General features: G+C 43.5%; 2 protein-coding genes across 3 annotated transcripts; one reads left to right on the top strand and one right to left on the bottom strand.

The window, feature by feature from the left end:
- Positions 1 to 1,324: 1,324 nt before the first annotated feature.
- Positions 1,325 to 6,390, bottom strand: LOC139434278 (uncharacterized). Its single transcript, XM_071204152.1, has 2 exons — positions 6,355 to 6,390; positions 1,325 to 2,172 (listed from the first exon to the last, which is right to left on the bottom strand). The coding sequence occupies exon 2, from the start codon at positions 2,099 to 2,101 to the stop codon at positions 1,325 to 1,327; it is 777 nt and encodes a 258-aa protein (XP_071060253.1). The 5' UTR covers positions 2,102 to 2,172; positions 6,355 to 6,390.
- etaa1a (ETAA1 activator of ATR kinase a) lies at positions 5,647 to 19,948 on the top strand. Of its 2 annotated transcripts, none has more exons than XM_034088265.1 (6): positions 5,647 to 5,902; positions 7,166 to 7,294; positions 8,431 to 8,504; positions 8,614 to 8,720; positions 11,934 to 13,378; positions 18,971 to 19,948. In XM_034088265.1, exons 1-6 carry the CDS (start codon positions 5,773 to 5,775, stop codon positions 19,072 to 19,074), a joined length of 1,989 nt encoding a protein of 662 aa, XP_033944156.1. In that variant the 5' UTR covers positions 5,647 to 5,772; the 3' UTR covers positions 19,075 to 19,948. The 2 variants fall into 2 exon arrangements, with proteins under 2 accessions (XP_033944156.1, XP_033944147.1); XM_034088256.1 differs by having other exon boundaries at positions 18,968 to 19,948.
- The last annotated feature ends 73 nt before the right edge of the window (positions 19,949 to 20,021 follow it).

The raw sequence follows: 20,021 nt of genomic DNA, 5'->3' as shown, positions 1-20,021 counted from the left end.
CCACTTTCTTAGTGTCAGTGAGGACTCGAGCAGCGGCGTTCTGAATCAGCTGCAGCTTTCTAATAGATTTTTTAGTGAGACCTGTGAAGACACCATTGCAGTAGTCGAGTCTACTGAAGATAAAGGCATGGACAAGTTTTTCCAAATCCTGCTGTGACATTAGTCTTTTAATCCTAGATATATTCTTTAGGTGATAGTAGGCTGATTTAGTAACTGTTTTAATGTGACTGTTGAAACTCAGGTCAGAGTCCATGACTACACCTAGATTTCTAGCTTTATCTGTTGGTTTGAACATTGCAGACTGAAGCTCAGCGCTAACTTTTATACGTTCTGCCTTGGCTCCAAAAACCATTACCTCAGTTTTATCTTTGTTTAATTGGAGAAAGTTCTGACACATCCAGTCATTGATTTGTTCAATGCACTTACTCAGTGTTTGAATTGGAGCATAGTCTCCTGGTGAAATTGTTATGTAAATGTGTGTGTCATCTGCATAGCTATGGTAACTTATTTTGTTGTTCTTCATTATCTGAGCCAGTGGTAGCATGTAGATGTTAAAGAGAAGAGGCCCCAAGATGGAGCCTTGAGGAACCCCACATGTCATATTTGTCAACTCAGATGTGTATTTACCTATAGAAACAAAGTTGTTTCTATCCTTTAAGTACGATTCAAACCAATTGAGAACTGTTTCCGAAAGTCCCACCCAGTTTTCCAGTCGGTCTAGTAATATGCTGTGGTGAACAGTGTCAAACGCAGCACTGAGATCTAATAATACTAACACTGAAGTTCTGCCACTGTCTGTGTTTAAGTGGATGTCATTAAAGACCTTTACAAGAGCAGTCTCAGTGCTGTGGTTTGGACGAAAGCCTGACTAGAATTAAACAACATCTTAGATTTCTTTTCACACAATACGTCTCCTTGCAGTATCAACACTAATTCGGCTGACTTTTATATTTGATCCAATTGGTAGATAGGCTGTATTTACACCGTAACGGCGCACAGCTGATAGAAAGGGACACCTAGTGGTTAAAGCACGTTGATGTAGAAGAGACATGAAAAAGTGAATTTTGCACAATAGGTGAAATGTAAAATAAGACACCTAGCAGTATATAAATGAATTCAATGAAACACTTAATTGAATTGAATTTCTTTATTGTAATTGTACAGGTACAACAAAATTGTAAAGTCAAGGAAATGTGGCGGAGTAGAAAAAATAGGTAGAAATACATTGAACATACTCAAAAAAGTACTTCAAAAATTATATTAAATGAGGCTCTTTGAGTTCATTTTACCAGCGATTATGCTAATATTTTATTTATTTAATAATCTAGCAGTGGTGCTGGCAGGTGGAGAAGCAGTGGTGCTGGCAGGTGGAGGAGCAGTGGTGCTGGCAGGTGGAGGAGCAGTGTTGTTGGCTGGGTGCTGGCAGGTGGAGGTGCTGGCAGGTGGAGGAGCAGTGATGTTGGCTGGGTGCTGACAGGTGGAGGAGCAGTGATGTTGGCAGGGTGCTGGCAGGTGGAGGTGCTGGCAGGTGGAGGAACAGTGATGTTGGCTGGGTGCTGGCAGGTGGAGGAACAGTGATGTTGGCTGGGTGCTGGCAGGTGGAGGTGCTGGCAGGTGGAGGAGCAGTGATGTTGGCTGGGTGCTGGCAGGTGGAGGAGCAGTGATGTTGGCAGGGTGCTGGCAGGTGGAGGAGCAGTGATGTTGGCTGGGTGCTGGCAGGTGGAGGAGCAGTGGTGCTGGGAGGTGGAGGAGCAGGGATGTTGGCTGGGTGCTGGCAGGTGGAGGAGCAGTGATGTTGGCTGGGTGCTGGCAGGTGGAGGAGCAGTGATGTTGGCTGGGTGCTGGCAGGTGGAGGAGCAGTGATGTTGGCTGGGTGCTGGCAGGTGGAGGAGCAGTGATGTTGGCTGGGTGCTGGCAGGTGGAGGAGCAGTGATGTTGGCTGGGTGCTGGCAGGTGGAGGAGCAGTGATGTTGGCTGGGTGCTGGCAGGTGGAGGAGCAGTGGTGCTGGCAGGTGGAGGAGCAGTGGTGCTGGCAGGTGGAGGAGCAGGGATGTTGGCTGCTGGGTGGTGTCTGCTCTCCCTGTCTCTCCTCACTAGCCATGTCCTCTCTTTCTTCACCCTCACTTTCCCTTCTCTCAGTCTCCTCATCCCTTCTTCCCTCATTCTTTGAGACTAATGTAAGTAGAAGACATGGCACTATTAATTTTCGAAGATTCTAAATATTATACCACTTAAAAATAAGAAATATTACTTTTATTATTAATATTTCAGACTTATTATACCTGTGTCACCTTTCACACGATAGCTGTGATCATGAGCTATGAGCTCTGTAATTACAGGTCCCGGGGTGCATCGCGGTGCAGGGGCCCTCCTCCTTTTGACCACAGGGCGATGCACAAAGATGGTGGGAATAGCATCTGCTCTCAGCCTAGTCTTGCCCTTTTTGGTATGGACAAACTGGTCTGCCTCAAAATGGGCCTGCAGAGTGACTTCAGGTTACTTCCCACACACAACTACTCAGTTTTGTCTAACCACATACATATCCCATAGTGGGTGAATGCACAGAATTGGGGAACACTTTATACTTACTGGACATGTATACACTAATTATATACTGTATGTAAAATACAACCAAGAATGTGAGACAACTTCATATCACATCCGTTACTGATGCCATTTGTCATACTTTGTTAAACTCACAAATAATAAAGTTCCATCATTTCAGTTGGGAACAGAGACCACACCTTATCTCCCCAAGGCAATTTCCCATCCAATAGAGAACCGCAGTGACGCGTCCTAAAACCCGGAAATAAGTTAGCATTTGTACCACTTCCAGTTCCTTCGACAAAACGCAACGCAATTTCTCCATAGGATTTTTGAAAATAGCTTGAAATAAGGTCTGTGGTTGAGACACATTGAAGAGACGGATCACGTTTTGTTCTACGCCATTAAATCATCAGCAGTGACCCCGCTGGTGATTTCTGAAGAGTTGGCGTGTCTGAAAAACGATGGTTGTTAACAAGTGGCTGAATAGGACTACAGAAGTTGTCGAGGCCGTTTTACGTCATTACACCGAACACGTAAACACTCCCGCTAAGTTTGTTTGACCTGTTCTGCTTGAAAGCAAGTCCCTGCCTCCTGCAAACTGTTAAAACAAAAGCTTCAACTTGTACAATCTTGAATCTGTAATTTTGAATATGGATCTTAAATCGGCGTGACGTTGAAGCAGCGACCCTGCTGTAGTTCGTTTATAGCATAACGTTAGCATTTTGCTTCTGGCGACTAGATTTATGATTCGAAAATTATAAAAGTAGGATAGACATGTGGAGATTATCCGGCTGAACAAAACGTAATCCGTCTCTTAAATGTGTCTCAACCACAGACCTTATTTCAAGGTATTTTCCAAAATCCTATGGAGAAATTGCATTGGTTTTTTGTCGAAGGAACCGGAAGGAGTTTACTTCCGGGTTTTAGGACTCGTCACTGCGGTTCTCTATAGGTGTGCTGTATAGGTGTGTACAACCCTCTCTGTTTCTCCCTCTTTCAGCACAAGAACCAGAGGGGGATTCAATAGGCGCTTTCACACCGGAGTACTTTTATTCGTACTTTTCCCGTTTAGTTCTGATAGTGCCTGGAATTTTGCGTTCACACCAAAAAGAGTACTTAGTTCAGATAACCGTTACCCCCTTTGTAGGGCCTGCTAGAGAGGTGGGACTATCCTGGGGAGAAAAAAGTATCAATTTCTGATTGGCTGAGCGAATTGCAAACCACGCCCCGTAAAACTCGGAAAAGTTTTTTGAAGCCGCCATTGTATTTTCTGGCATTAGCATTATTAGCATTAGCCCCGCACACCAATGGAGAGAGAATAACTTACAGTATGGCAACACAAAATAAAACATGGGAGCGGTGGAGTGATGAGGAGGTGACGGCGTTCTGGCGATCTACTCGGAAGGCTTCAGTAGAAGCTGCTGGGACTCCCAGCAGCTTCTACTGATAGCTAGTTCTCCCCAACTCCAGCGACTTCTGGCCGGGGACTTCGGGTGGCAGTATACGCCGTGAAGTTGTTTGCGGCCTGCCAGTAAACCCAAAGCAGAAGAAGAAGAAGTGATGTCAGCGGCTTCATTTGCGTAATCTTCCCTCAGGGAACTTATTCCGGGGTGAACGCGATCTGTACTTAGTTCCATGGGGGTAGTACTAAGTGCTGGGCACTACGGAAAAGTACTTGGTGTGAAAGCGGCTATAGGCAGGGGTGCACATAACTTGCTACGGGCCGGCCCTGAGTTAATATGCAACTCGCAAATCTCTCTCTCTCTCTCTCTCTCTCTCTCTCTCTCTCTCTCTCTCTCTCTCTCTCTCTCTCTCTCTCTCTCTCTCTCTCTCTCTCTCTCTCTCTCTCTCTCTCTCTCTCTCTCTCTCTCTCTCTCTCGGTACGCAAATGCGCCTTTTTTTCAAATGACCCGGTGCTCCTTTTTTGGCGCACCAGTTATGTGCAGCCCTATAGGAGCCTGAATACCTGCACTGAGACCCTCCCCCTGCACCTGATGATGGTCCCAATGGTGTGGTCTTCGTTTTGTGAAAAAGTGCAAATGCAGTGTTTGAATATGATTACCTCACAGATTTTGTTGCTGTTGTTCACTGTTATGATGGTTAAATTGCTCCTGCTGACTTGAGACAGCCATTTTTTCCTCCGCTCTGTGTCAGTGGGGAAGCCGTACATTCTTACTCCTTTTTCGGAGCGATTGGAGCATCCCCAGGCAGCACAGCAAACCATGGTGGAGACTATATGCCAGGACACGGAGGAAAAGGCACAGACAAACTGCATGACATGCTATTCAATGTTTATTGAATTCCATTTATTTATAATGGATTTTCCTAAAACAACACATTTAACATCATCATGTTGCTGCTGCTAGTCCTTTGATAGTCACCTGTCAGTCTCCTGCCCTTTCTGAATGGGACCACCTGGTTAAATAAAGGGTTGAATTAAAAAAGAAAATAATATTTGTTTTAAAGAATTCAAAGCAATAAACAACAGCAATAGGCCCTTTAACCAAGGCAACGTTAGCCTAACATGTATATTTAACAAGGCAGGTAAGATAGCTGTTCACACTAATCCTAATATTATCCCTAAATATTAGCAAATTATATTTTATTTTAAAAACATATTGATGTAAATATATACACATATCGGTATGTTGGATAAATATTGCAAATACAAACCTTTATTGACTATTAATTACCAAAAATCTCAGTTATATCTCCTGTTATCAAATGGCCCGCCACGAACTTCCAGGAACTATCTGAGTCTCCATGAACCACGTGACGATCAAGCATTTTGTACTTCCGCTGTCGCAACTCTTCTATATCTATATCTATATGGCGCTGCATTTTAGACTGAAATCCTCCCAATGCATCTCCATATGTATGGAAAGCCGATTTAGCTTGTATTAATTTCTGGAGGATATCAAAAAATAAATTCTGACTAGTAAGAATGCGAATTATTGGCTTGCCATCATAGACTGTATATATAAAGCTTGCATACATATGCGCAATTTCCGAGCAGCTTTGTCGCTCGTGAAGCAGTGCCATATGGCGCTGTCTTGAAGGTACCGCCGCAAGGAACCCTGGGAATTACAACATGGCGGGACGTCCAAAAACACCGCCGAGTGTCCGAATTCTTCACAACGAACAAGATAAACTGTCAATAATAACACATTTCACAACGTAAAAACAGCAAACCGTCGGTATTCTAACCGTTAACGGCCGCTCACAATGAACCGGGGGAGGGTCGAAGCTCCGTCCGGTCAGCCGGTGAAAACTAACCGACTGAGGAGGAGTTTCAGGCAGACTCAAAACACACAGACCGCGGGGGAGCAAGACTCTCCAATCAGACCAAAGTCAGGTCAGTCAGTATTTATTCATTTTAGTATCTTCATGTTAGGTTTCTGTTGGGAAAATACTGAGAGTCCTCTTCCAGCATGAGAGTAACATGATAACAAAGGTATCCCAACTGCAGCTGTGTTCATGACAGGATGTTATGATGACCTAGAAGAGCATCAGGGCTGTTTGAGGCATATGATAGTGATGAACATGATGATTCAGCCTCTATGGAGAGAGACATATGACAAGCATGCTCATTTCTGACGTGGAGCTGATCTGAACTAAACATTGAATACTGCTTTATGTCCCTCTCTTGGATATCAGCATGTGAAGGACACTGCTCAGGAACTAGTTGATGCACTGTATGTGTAGACTACTTCCATTCTTGAGAGGATCAGAAACACATGGATCCTGAGATTTAAGCTAAAGCTGGTGACCAGTGATATTTTTCCTAACAGTTTCTGAAGTTATTACCTGCCTCTTGTGTCTGCTATGACATAAACATCCAATCCAAGCCCCCAGGAAACCTCCGGCCGTTGAAGCCCATATTTGGTGTGCTGAGAAGAGATTCAAGATTCAAGGCTTTAATTGTCATAGCTACAGTGTAGTTATGACAACTAAAATCCTGGGTCACAGGCTCCTCCAACAGAGCAACACAATAGAAATAGTGCAGCATAAGTCATTGGAATATTAATAAGTTGCAACAGATGGATGTTCTTTGAAAGAGTAATGTTGTAATAATAATAATACATTGGATTTTTCTAGTGCTTTTCCTAATGCTCAAAGACGCTTTACATAAAATCAGAAACAGTACAAAGAAAACAAAAAAATAAACAGTAGTCCTAATCAAGTGCGAGTAAAGTGGGGGCATTACTTTTAAATTAAGCGAAAATAAAATGCTGCTTTTTGGGTTTCATGTGGGGTAATTTACCTGAAGATCATACAAATCCATGGGTAGGCTTTTGTGTAGACATGTTAACAAAACTATATTTAACTTTCAGACTTTTTAAAAGTAAGAACAAAACATGGAAAGCTAGAATCAGTTGGAGCTTATTTCTGTCTTTAGAAACACTGCACATCTGTGTAATGATACATTAAAAAAAGATTATCAGTATATCTGAATCAACAATAGGAAGACGTTCAAACCTTGACCTCTGACTTCCTGCAGAGTGCAGAGAAAATAGACAATAGAGAGTTAACTGAAGTTTAATAAGCTGGACATCACCGGTCGTCGTTTCTGAATCTGCTTCTGAATCTCAATCGGCTCGTTTCTGTTTCTTCTCAGAATTTAAGACCCCGACCCGGATCCCGAAGTCCAGGACGGGTGTTTTCGGTGCAGAGTCTCCGCACAACGACTCTGACTTCCAGCAGGACATCATCTGGGACCCCACCTCTCCTTTAACTAACAAATTCGGTAAACACCTGCCTTTGCAAAGTGCTATTGTGAACGTTTGATCAAGTTACGGCCCGTCCACACAGCGGCGTGCGTTGAAGCTTCCAACGCTTCTGCCCATTCACGTTGAATGGGGTGACGTCACTTTTAGCCGAAATGCATTTTGGGAAGCGACGTGGAGCGTTGCTGGCGTTGCTCGCTTCAAAAGTTGAGCAATGTTCAACTTTTGGCGCCTCGGCAGAAGCGTCAGCCAATGAAACCCGTTTATGCAAATCTGCCAGTACAAGCGCTAGCCAATCAAACCGCGTGTATGCTGGGAGAGACTACGCAGGTCATTTCCTCATATTCCAAAATGGAGGGAAAATTGATTACAGCGGTAGTGAATCACCCGGTGCTGTACGATCAGTCTCTGTTCATCTACCGGGATACAAACCGGAGGAGCGAGGCATGGAGGGAGGTGGCATGGAGGGAGGTGGCATGGAGGGAGGTAGCATGGAGGGAGGTAGCATGGAGGGAGGTGGCATGGAGGGAGGTAGCATGGAGGGAGGTAGCATGGAGGGAGGTAGCATGGAGGGAAGTGGCATGGAGGGAGGAAGCATGGAGGGAGGTGGCATGGAGGGATGTGGCATGGAGGGAGGTAGCATGGAGGGAGGTGGCATGGAGGGAGGTAGCATGGAGGGAGGTGGCATGGAGGGAGGAGGCATGGAGGGAGGAGGCATGGAGGGAGGTGGCATGGAGGGAGGTGGCAGAGACAGTGGGTGGAACTGGTAGGTTTTCGCCTGTTTGGGGATTTTATATCCAGTTTACTTCGTTTTAACATTGCTATTGCTTTGTATGTCGGGGGCGGGAGATTCATGTGATTGGTTGTTGGTCGCCAATCAACAACCACGTATCTGAACCCAGCTTCAGACACGCCCACCTCCAAGCGTCAACGCACGCCGCTGTGTGCACGGGCCGTTAATCATTTCAGTAACTGCTGCAGTGACACGTCAATTCAACTATGAGCTGCTCAACAGACCATTTATCCACAACAAGATATTAATACTGACTTATTGCTGAATTCCTTTTTTAGTAAACTGTACATTTTGGTATTTTATTTGTTACTTTTGGTTAAAAAAAATATTGATTTTGAGCTTTTTTGGTTTGTTTTATTCCAGGTAAAAAACCAGCGAGGAAGCAGCCTGTTCGCGTTGTGAACATCTCGGACATCGTAAACAGGATCGCTCCAAAGGTCAGTAAAAACATTTTTTAAGTTATTTTATTGTTTTCTTTTCTATTTTTGTGTCTTAATTCCTGCATGTATTAACATTCCGGTGGTATTGTTTCCTGTGTCTCTGAAGCATGGCAGACCGAAGGTGGCAGAGCCCACGCTGCAGCAGTGGATCGGAGACACCATCCCCTGCACCCCCGACGTCCAGGTCCCCAAGCACAAGAGGAAATCCCCGAGGTGGGTTCAGAAGAAGCTGACTGTAACTGGGCTTCAGGTCTTTATCGTAATCCGCTCGTTCCAAATGTATAAGTTTAGTTAACACACAATAGGATTTTAAAGTTGTGAAATATTGTACATAAATCCTTTCATAGCCTCTAACAGCATCTTCAGTTTCTCACAGCCTGTGAAGTTCACATCACTAGTTTATATAACTAGTGTTCAAACACAAATTGTATCTGTAACTATAAATCTTTTGCTCATGATCACGTGATTGAGTTTCCACAACAAGAGGTTTTTACAAACTCAAATTAATTACAGGCTTTGAAATTGTTCCTAAAAAACATTTTTCCAAGTTCAAAATATGTTGTTGTCAAGAGGCGCTTTCACACCGCAGTACTTTTCCCACAAAGGTTCATGAGAACTCTTTAGTTCGCATGAACTAAGTACAGATCGTGTTCACACCAGAAAAAGTCCCTGGGGGAGGATTAGGCAAATGAAGCCGCTGACGTCACTTCGTCTTCTTCTGCTTTGGGTTTACTGGCAGGCCGCAAACCACTTCACGGCGTATACTGCCGCCCAAAGTCCCCGGCCGGAAGTCCCCGGAGTTGGGGAAGGCTTCAGTAGAAGCTGCTGGGAGTCCCAGCAGCTTCTACTGAAGCCTTCCGAGTAAATCGCCAGAACTCCGACACCTCCTCATCTCCACCGCTCCCATGTTTTCTTTTGTGTTGCCATAAGTTAGTCTCTCTGCGTTTCTGCGCTGGGCTAATGCTAATGCTAATGCGAGGATAATAAAATGGCGGCTTCACAAAACTTTTTGGGAGTTTTCCGGGGCGTGGTTTGCAATCCGCCCAGCCAATCAGACATAGGAACCTTTTTCTCCCACGAAAGTCCCTGCTCTCTAGCAGGGACGGAAAAGGGGGTGAAAAGGTTCTCATGAACTACTTTTAGTTCCGGCTCTTTTTGGTGTGAACGCAACATTTCAGAACTATATCGGAACTAAAGTGGGAAAAGTACTGCGGTGTGAACGCGCCTAAGTTCTCAAAAGTAAGATTCAGTGACCTATGCAGCATCTCATATCACTTTAACCTGAGTTTGCTGCTAGTAATAGTTCCCTTTAGCTCGTATAAATACTAATAATAACAATGCACTAAGCCATTTGTCAATACAACAGAGTAAACTAATTAAACGCTAGGCAGATCTAATTAAACAAACTGTATTCAATACATATTACGTATACTTCTCCAAGGTCACAACAGGGGAGCATGTGTGACCCGCTCTATCGAAATCAGTCGGAAGTCGCAACGGCTCATTTCAGAATAAACGTGGATTTACGTAAAAAACTAGTTTTTCGGGGTTCAGGTGTTTTGTTTGATTTTAAACAAACAAAGTCTTGGCTTTCAGAATATGAAACTTTTATTTCCAAAATCACACGATAGATACATGTTTGAAGTTTGTAAAGGGACGAAGACAAGCAGCTCTCACTCGCACTCTGCTGTTCCGCAGCGCCGCCCCCCCTCCCTCCGCTGACATTATGAATGTAAGCGTAGAGTAATCATAGATAACACGGCAGGGTCCGTTACAGTTTGTTTTCATCTGATTTCAAATAAACAAAGTCTTGGCTTTCAGAATATTAAACTTGTTTCGGCAAATTCAGATGATAAATACAACTTTGAAGCTTCGGCATAATTACAAGAGGAGAACGGAGTAACGTGACGTCACAGCAGGCGTAACAACAGCCGGTGTTTCTCGTGAGGGTTTTCCCCGGGAAACAAACACAATACACACAAACGCAAAATTACACAAACACACACACACACACACACACACACACACACACACACACACACACACACCAGGGTTTCCGTTAGCCGGTAAATACCGGTTTTTAGCTGGTAAAATTTATAAAAAACCGGTAAATTCAAAACCTGACGGTCAAAATGTCTGGTAATAATTAGGGAGGCTCCGATCGATCGGCCGCCGGTCATTATCGGCCGATATTCACTCTTAATAGTTTGATCGGTGCTCTCTATAAAGGCCGATCAGGAGAGCTGGATCTGATCGATATGGACATAAACGCGAGTGAAGTGTAACCGGACGCGAGAGAGAGATCAGATCAGCTGCTGAGTCTGACCGAGAAACGCAGCTCTGCATAATCACCTGAAGCCCCGCCCTCTGTTTAGCGAGCTGCAGGAGCTGCTTGAGAAACTGACGGGCTGTCAGGAGAGAGAGAGAGAGAGAGGGGAAAAGAGAGGCTCCGTTTCTCCCGTGTTATTATTCAAAGTTGATGTAAACTTCTGAATAATGTACGTTATCTACTACAAGTAGTTTGTTCGAATGTAATAATTATGTTGTTTGTTGTATCATTTATTGAAAAATGAATCTGAATTTTTCGATCTGTTATGATTATAAACTGAAGCAATATAAAAATGAGCCCCGTGAACTGAGTTTTAAACTGAAGCATATCCGCTCATAGTCCGGTAATTACCTGCTAACGGAAACTCTGCTACACAACTATTATTATTATTATTGAAATATGACCGGTAAGTTTCAAATTAGTCCGGTAAAATAAATGCTGCCCGGACATTTGACCGGCGAGAAAAAATCCTAGCGGAAACCCTGACACACACGTATACACACACACACTCGCGCTTCCCCTCCAAACGAAAATATCTTCCCTCCGTAGTATTTTGATCATTTGCTAATAACCAATCAGATCGATGGATTCCAGAGAAGAGGAAACTTTAAAGGCCTTTTTCTCAAAACGATGACTCGGTGACAGTCATTATATAATGTGACATATTTCGCTTAATATTTGGAGCACAACAGCAACAATCCAGATATCATTAGAAAGCTCTTAATCTCCTCTTTCCAGCAGTGTACACAACTCAAAATGTGTCTTCGGGTCAATGCGACTGATCTCGATAGAGCGGGTCGCATATTGCCAAAGGACCAACAGAAAATAGATGTACACATTAGAAAATGAAAAATATCAAAACGTCTATCAGAAATATATTTTATAAGTAAAAAATAATAATTACAGACATTTAACATATGAATGCTTAATTAACGCACGTAGCGCATATTGTGGAAGCAAAATAAACAAAGCAAACAAATTGGTAAAAGGACAGTTTTTACAGCCTCTTCAAAATAGGAAATTGCACCTTATTAAAAAAAAGTACGTTTTGTTTTCAAACCCAAGGAATAAACTGATTGTTCTGTTTTTCCCGACAGGCTGAACGCGGTGGACGACCTGCTGAAGCTCGCCAAGCAGTTTGACTTCAACATGTTTCGTCAGGAAGAAGACGAGGAAGAAGAGCTGAAGGACCTTCATCAGCAGAGCGTGGAGCTCCTGGCAGACGACATCTTGGATCAGAACGACTTCTCCCCTCCTCTTCCTGGAAACCAGCCCCCAGCTGTGAGAGCCGGTCCAGACGTTCAGCTGCACCTGATGGACCAACACATGGAGGACGATCTGGACTTCCTGTTCGACGGACCGACCCAACATTTAAGCGGAAACTTAAGTCAGGTGTTGTCAGCTCAGCCGTCACAAGTGAAACCAGCAGCCAAAGAGGCTTCTGGGAAAACGTCTGCTTCCTCACACACTCCCACTCCTGTTGTTCCCACGTCGAACACTAAGGACGACTTTGACGACGATTGGGAAAACGACGACTTGCTCAATGACTCTTTAGTGTTGGAGATGACGCAGAACCCTCATAAATTCATCTCCCCAAAGCACGCTTCAACCCAGAAGCAACCCAGTCAAGTCGCACTTCCAAGAGAAAGTCAAAGAAATGTTGTTCAATCGGCTGTTTCTGAAGAGAAGGACAATGTGAGGCAAAGGGCGAGTTTCAAACTGGAGTCCAATCCTAATTTCCCTGTCAAACTCACCCAGACGGACACGTGGGCACATTCTGATGTGGATTCCAGCTCCAAAAAAGCCGGTAAAGACACGTTTTCATCCGGAAACGGTGTTTTAAAAGTGCCAGGTTCTCAGTATACCTGGAAGACATCGAACACGGTGAAATCACAACCACTGAAACCCACATTTAATCAAAAGTCTACAAAAATACAAACGTCAAACACAATGAAGTCGGATCCACCGAGACAACAGTTTAATCAGAATAATTCTGTTTCTAAATACAACTCGACTTCTTCGACTGCGTCAAACACTTCGACAACAGCTCAACGTGTTCCAATAAAACCCGCAGTAGTTTCAACGCCTGCTGTCTCCGAACACCGAGAGGAGGACCTGTCGGTTTTCTTCGAGTCCGACCCGGTTTGGGACGACCTCGCTGACGACGACCTGCTGTGTGAAATGTGCGAAGACATGGAGAACCAGATCCAGAACGTGCCAAAAGCTTCGACAAAACGGCCTCTCCCCGCAGGTCCGGTGTCGAACCAGAGGGCGTCGCTGCAGCCGCACAACCGGCAGACTTTCATACCTAAAAAAACAACTCCGACGGATGTTTCCGTTGCCTCGGGAAGAGCAGCTGGCAGCTCATTGGCTGCTGGGTTCGTCTCTAACGTCGGTGCACAGGTGGCGAATTCTTTCAGATCCACACAAGTGAAGAACTCGTCTGGATCCACGAACGGCTCCATGCAGTCGGGAGGAAACCTCAGAGAGAAGTTCACCTTCAAGAAGCCGAGCAACCCGGTTTCCACTGTGACAAGTAATGGTAAGAGTCGTGTCCCCCTTTAAAGGTCAATTGTGATCTAACATCCTCTTCTACATCAACACGTGTCCCCTCTTCTTCATGTCTCTTCTACATCAACATGTGTCCCCTCTTCTTCATGTCTCTTCTACATCAACATGTGTCCCCTCTTCTTCATGTCTCTCCTACATCAACATGTGTCCCCTCTTCTTCATGTCTCTTCTACATCAACACGTGTCCCCTCTTCTTCATGTCTCTTCTACATCAACACGTGTCCCCTCTTCTTCATGTCTCTTCTACATCAACATGTGTCCCCTCTTCTTCATGTCTCTCCTACATCAACATGTGTCCCCTCTTCTTCATGTCTCTTCTACATCAACACGTGTCCCCTCTTCTTCATGTCTCTTCTACATCAACACGTGTCCCCTCTTCTTCATGTCTCTTCTACATCAACACGTGTCCCCTCTTCTTCATGTCTCTCCTACATCAACATGTGTCCCCTCTTCTTCATGTCTCTCCTACATCAACATGTGTCCCCTCTTCTTCATGTCTCTTCTACATCAACATGTGTCCCCTCTTCTTCATGTCTCTTCTACATCAACATGTGTCCCCTCTTCTTCATGTCTCTTCTACATCAACATGTGTCCCCTCTTCTTCATGTCTCTCCTACATCAACATGTGTCCCCTCTTCTTCATGTCTCTTCTACATCAACATGTGTCCCCTCTTCTTCACGTCTCTTCTACATCAACATGTGTCCCCTCTTCTTCACGTCTCTTCTACATCAACATGTGTCCCCTCTTCTCCATGTCTCTTCTACATCAACATGTGTCCCCTCTTCTTCATGTCTCTTCTACATCAACATGTGTCCCCTCTTCTTCACGTCTCTTCTACATCAACATGTGTCCCCTCTTCTCCATGTCTCTTCTACATCAATAAGTGTCCCCTCTTCTTCATGTCTCTTCTGCATCAACATGTCTCCCCTCTTCTTCATGTCTCTTCTACATCAACATGTGTCCCCTCTTCCTCATGTCTCTTCTACATCAACATGTGTCCCCTCTTCTTCATGTGTCTTCTACATCAACATGTGTCCCCTCTTCTTCATGTCTCTTCTACATCAACATGTGTCCCCTCTTCTTCATGTCTCTTCTACATCAACATGTGTCCCCTCTTCTCCATGTCTCTTCTACATCAACATGTGTCCCCTCTTCTTCATGTCTCTTCTACATCAACATGTGTCCCCTCTTCTTCATGTCTCTTCTACATCAACATGTGTCCCCTCTTCTCCATGTCTCTTCTACATCAACATGTGTCCCCTCTTCTACATGTCTCTTCTACATCAACATGTGTCCCCTCTTCTCCATGTCTCTTCTTCATCAACATGTGTCCCCTCTTCTTCATGTCTCTTCTACATCAACATGTGTCCCCTCTTCTCCATGTCTCTTCTACATCAACATGTGTCCCCTCTTCTTCATGTCTCTTCTACATCAACATGTGTCCCCTCTTCTTCATGTCTCTTCTACATCAACATGTGTCCCCTCTTCTTCATGTCTCTTCTACATCAACATGTGTCCCCTCTTCTTCATGTCTCTTCTACATCAACACGTGTCCCCTCTGCTTCATGTCTCTTCTACATCAACACGTGTCCCCTCTTCTCCATGTCTCTTCTACATCAACATGTGTCCCCTCTTCTTCATGTCTCTTCTACATCAACACGTGTCCCCTCTTCTCCATGTCTCTTCTACATCAACATGTGTCCCCTCTTCTCCATGTCTCTTCTACATCAACATGTGTCCCCTCTTCTTCATGTCTCTTCTACATCAACATGTGTCCCCTCTTCTTCACGTCTCTTCTACATCAACATGTGTCCCCTCTTCTCCATGTCTCTTCTACATCAATACGTGTCCCCTCTTCTTCATGTCTCTTCTACATCAACATGTCTCCCCTCTTCTTCATGTCTCTTCTACATCAACACGTGTCCCCTCTTCTTCATGTCTCTTCTACATCAACACGTGTCCTCTCTTCTTCATGTCTCTTCTACATCAACATGTCTCCCCTCTTCTTCATGTCTCTTCTACATCAACACGTGTCCCCTCTTCTTCATGTCTCTTCTACATCAACATGTGTCCCCTCTTCTTCATGTCTCCTCTACATCAACATGTGTCCCCTCTTCTTCATGTCTCTTCTCCATCAACATGTGTCCCCTCTTCTTCATGTGTCTTCTACATCAACATGTCTCCCCTCTTCTTCATGTCTCTTCTACATCAACACGTGTCCCCTCTTCTTCATGTCTCTTCTACATCAACACGTGTCCCCTCTTCTTCATGTCTCTTCTACATCAACATGTGTCCCCTCTTCTTCATGTCTCTTCTACATCAACATGTGTCCCCTCTTCTTCATGTCTCTTCTACATCAACATGTGTCCCCTCTTCTTCATGTGTCTTCTACATCAACATGTGTCCCCTCTTCTTCATGTGTCTTCTACATCAACATGTGTCCCCTCTTCTTCACGTCTCTTCTACATCAACATGTGTCCCCTCTTCTTCACGTCTCATCTACATCAACATGTGTCCCCTCTTCTTCACGTCTCTTCTACATCAACATGTGTCCCCTCTTCTCCATGTCTCTTCTACATCAATACGTGTCCCCTCTTCTTCATGTCTCTTCTACATCAACATGTCTCCCCTCTTCTTCATGTCTCTTCTACATCAACACGTGTCCCCTCTTCTTCATGTCTCTTCTACATCAACATGTGTCCTCTCTTCTTCATGTCTCTTCTACATCAACATGTCTCCCCTCTTCTTCATGTCTCTTCTACATCAACACGTGTCCCCTCTTCTTCATGTCTCTTCTACATCAACATGTGTCCCCTCTTCTTCATGTCTCCTCTACATCAACATGTGTCCCCTCTTCTTCATGTCTCTTCTCCATCAACATGTGTCCCCTCTTCTTCATGTGTCTTCTACATCAACATGTCTCCCCTCTTCTTCATGTCTCTTCTACATCAACACGTGTCCCCTCTTCTTCATGTCTCTTCTACATCAACATGTGTCCCCTCTTCTTCATGTCTCTTCTACATCAACATGTGTCCCCTCTTCTTCATGTCTCTTCTACATCAACATGTGTCCCCTCTTCTTCATGTCTCTTCTACATCAACATGTGTCCCCTCTTCTTCATGTGTCTTCTACATCAACATGTGTCCCCTCTTCTTCATGTGTCTTCTACATCAACATGTGTCCCCTCTTCTTCACGTCTCTTCTACATCAACATGTGTCCCCTCTTCTTCACGTCTCATCTACATCAACATGTGTCCCCTCTTCTTCACGTCTCTTCTACATCAACATGTGTCCCCTCTTCTTCATGTCTCTTCTACATCAACATGTGTCCCCTCTTCTTCATGTCTCTTCTACATCAACATGTGTCCCCTCTTCTTCATGTCTCTTCTACATCAACATGTGTCCCCTCTTCTTCATGTCTCTTCTACATCAACATGTGTCCCCTCTTCTTCATGTCTCTTCTACATCAACACGTGTCCCCTCTTCTTCATGTCTCTTCTACATCAACATGTGTCCCCTCTTCTTCATGTCTCTTCTACATCAACATGTGTCCCCTCTTCTTCATGTCTCTTCTACATCAACATGTGTCCCCTCTTCTTCATGTCTCTTCTACATCAACATGTGTCCCCTCTTCTTCATGTGTCTTCTACATCAACATGTGTCCCCTCTTCTTCATGTGTCTTCTACATCAACATGTGTCCCCTCTTCTTCACGTCTCTTCTACATCAACATGTGTCCCCTCTTCTTCACGTCTCATCTACATCAACATGTGTCCCCTCTTCTTCACGTCTCTTCTACATCAACATGTGTCCCCTCTTCTTCATGTCTCTTCTACATCAACATGTGTCCCCTCTTCTTCATGTCTCTTCTACATCAACATGTGTCCCCTCTTCTTCATGTCTCTTCTACATCAACATGTGTCCCCTCTTCTTCATGTCTCTTCTACACCAACATGTGTCCCCTCTGTGGAAAGAGACTCTGAAAGTCTCAGGAACAAAGATTCTCTCTCTTTTTGATCCATTTCTATAAAAACCTGTCTGAAAATGAGCTGATCAGATTTTGGCCACTTTATGATGTCATAACGATGTGTTGTCTTGAGTAACCATTAGCCAATCAGCAACCAAGGTAACCCCCCCCCCCCCCTTATCACCTGAATCTCCTCTAGAGCTCCATTGAGTTCTTTGTAACCAAATGTCTCTCAGAGGGGCGTGGGGAGGGGCTCCTTGTTTTCATCTAAAGTAACAGACAGAGAATCAGCACTTTGGAAACAGGGCTGAAACAGAGGGGATTATGGGTAATGCTGCAATGATCTGTTTGGTGTTTCAGCCAATCAGAGACATGTTCTGTATATATTGATGAAGAACGGTATATTAGGGGACCTTCAAGACAACCAGTCTGAACCTCATCATGAAGTCAGTTTATTTATTTTTTATTCTTAACCTTTTTAACATTACCATATTGTATTCAATATCCTCCTTAGATAACTTTTTCTTTTATTTGTTTTATTATTTTCTCCTAACAGCATTGTGAAGCGCCTTGAGATGACGGTGTTTTGAAAGTGTGCTATATCAATTAAATGTATAATTATCGTTTGACAATTGGTGATAGCATGATGGACGAGTTCTTGCAAAGTCTTGGAAAAAGATTTTTTAAACGAAGACATAAAATTGAACAAGACTAATGTTTGCTCGTTTGACCAGTCGCCGTCCAAAACTGTCACTGAGTAGATGCCGGATGTTACAATTATAAAATCACCAGGATTATAAGATATTTTCCTTTAGTGATGGTGCATGTTACAAATACAGTACATGTTTCTATCTATTGCTAAATAAGGCTCTATGTTATTGGCATCTCAACTTTTTGGGCGTACCAGTTTTAAAGTAAAAGTGAAGATTGATAGAAGAAGAAGAAGCGGCAATTATTTCTGCATTTTGAGCAATCTAGGTGATGAAGGTTAGCAGGTGTTTTTTAATGCTTTGATCACAATCACTAGAGGGAAATAATAATAATAATACATTTTATTTTTAGGCGCCTTTCATGACACCCAAGGACACCGTACATTTAAAAAAAAAAAAAAAAAAAATTATAAATAAATAAAATAAAAGCTAATAGGCAACAGAACAAGATAAAAACACAAACAGGAAATACTCATTATCGCGCTGTTACGGTGGAGTGTAAAGTGTTGGTACATTTTAGAAAAGAGTCACAGAAAATGTTCCCATAAAAAAGTTTAGATCTGGAATTTCAGATAAAATTAACTAAATTGTTGATTTGTAATTAAAAACAATAAAGGGTAAATCCAGCCTGAGCATTTAAACCCTACACTTCCATTTTAAGCTGTTAATATCCTTACATTCGTGTTAATTTATGAGTAAAGTTCAAATCTTCCCAGGACTTTGCAACCCTAACAAATCATGTGTTACCAGGTCGGTTAACTTAGCTTGCGCTGTTAATGTTTTAAACCGCATTTAATCTTTTAGGAATATCAGCCCTTAAACGCTTTACACCCCCTCGTCTTTTTCTTGATTGACATTGACATCGTGTCTTCTGTGTTTTCAGCAGATGTTGGGAAATGCTCGGCAGCAGAGATCGCCCTGAAGAAGCAGCAGGCGATGGAGAAGAGACGCCAGCGACTGCAGGCCCAGAACCTCCGAGCTCCGACCTGAGGAGGCAAACCTACAACACACCTGTCTCCCTTCACCTGTCTCCCTTCACCTGTCTGAAGAGGAAAGCAAACAGCTGTCAGAGATCCAGCTGTGCAGCACTGCTCTTAATGCATTCTGAGGACTTCAATGTAACAGTTAAGATCTCCGAATAATCCAGACCGACATTTCCTGTACAGATTTATGTTCAAATTAAACTGTAATGATGTTTATGTCAAGTTCTAATCTATCAGATTTCTTTTTTAAAGCTGTTCTTTTCTTTTAAATCATGTCAAATTGTTGACAGTATTCGTGGGTGTTTTAAGTAAAGAGCTGGTTAGCCTAGTTTAGCATAAACACTGAAGGTAGCTAACTGCTAGCTTGTCACTGTTTAAAGTATAAAAACACATCTAACTCTGCCTCTAATGCTCACTGAGGCAAGGCTAGCAGTTTCCCCCTGCTTCCAGTCGTTATGCTAAGCTAGGCTAACCACGTCCTGACTCCACACAGACGAGATCTCCTCAACAGAATCAGTGTTCTCCTAAAACGCTGAACCATTGCTTTAATGCCAGATTACATAACAATAAGACGTTTGTGTGTTTTGTTCTTTTGTAGGGACCAAACTCTTTTTGCACATCAATAACAAGTCATTAGACTTCTGTCAAAAGATGGATTTAGTTTAGCTCACATCAGTTTGCAGTTATCGTGCTAAGCTAGGCTAACCTCACTGTTCGGATTCTTTTAAATATTTCTCGTATCTTTTCTTGATCTTGAACCCTTTGAGTCGCTTTTCTAACCTTTTCCCTGTTTTCTACGTTGCTGTAATTTCACTTTATTTCCTGTAAAGCACTTTAACTGATTTCAAAGTGTTTTTACCAATAAAACGTTTTATTGTTTATATCATTGCTGGTTGTTGTTATTGTTTAAAAAAAAAAAATCTGACTCATCTGAAGGACGCTCAGAAAAAGACA

This window comes from Pseudochaenichthys georgianus, chromosome 1 (genome assembly GCF_902827115.2).
Source record: "Pseudochaenichthys georgianus chromosome 1, fPseGeo1.2, whole genome shotgun sequence".
Lineage (NCBI taxonomy): Eukaryota > Metazoa > Chordata > Actinopteri > Perciformes > Channichthyidae > Pseudochaenichthys > Pseudochaenichthys georgianus.
This window is presented reverse-complemented; position numbering and strand designations above follow the sequence as displayed.

Bases quoted from the DNA above. Each gene is read 5' to 3' on its own strand.
- LOC139434278 (XM_071204152.1), bottom strand. From the start codon at position 2,101: ATGGCTAGTGAGGAGAGACAGGGAGAGCAGACACCACCCAGCAGCCAA.
- etaa1a (XM_034088256.1), top strand. From the start codon at position 5,773: ATGAACCGGGGGAGGGTCGAAGCTCCGTCCGGTCAGCCGGTGAAAACT. The intron at 8,505-8,613 runs GTCAGTAAAAAC...GTGTCTCTGAAG, and splicing joins TAAACAGGATCGCTCCAAAG to CATGGCAGACCGAAGGTGGC. The intron at 13,379-18,967 runs GTAAGAGTCGTG...CTGTGTTTTCAG, and splicing joins TTCCACTGTGACAAGTAATG to CAGATGTTGGGAAATGCTCG.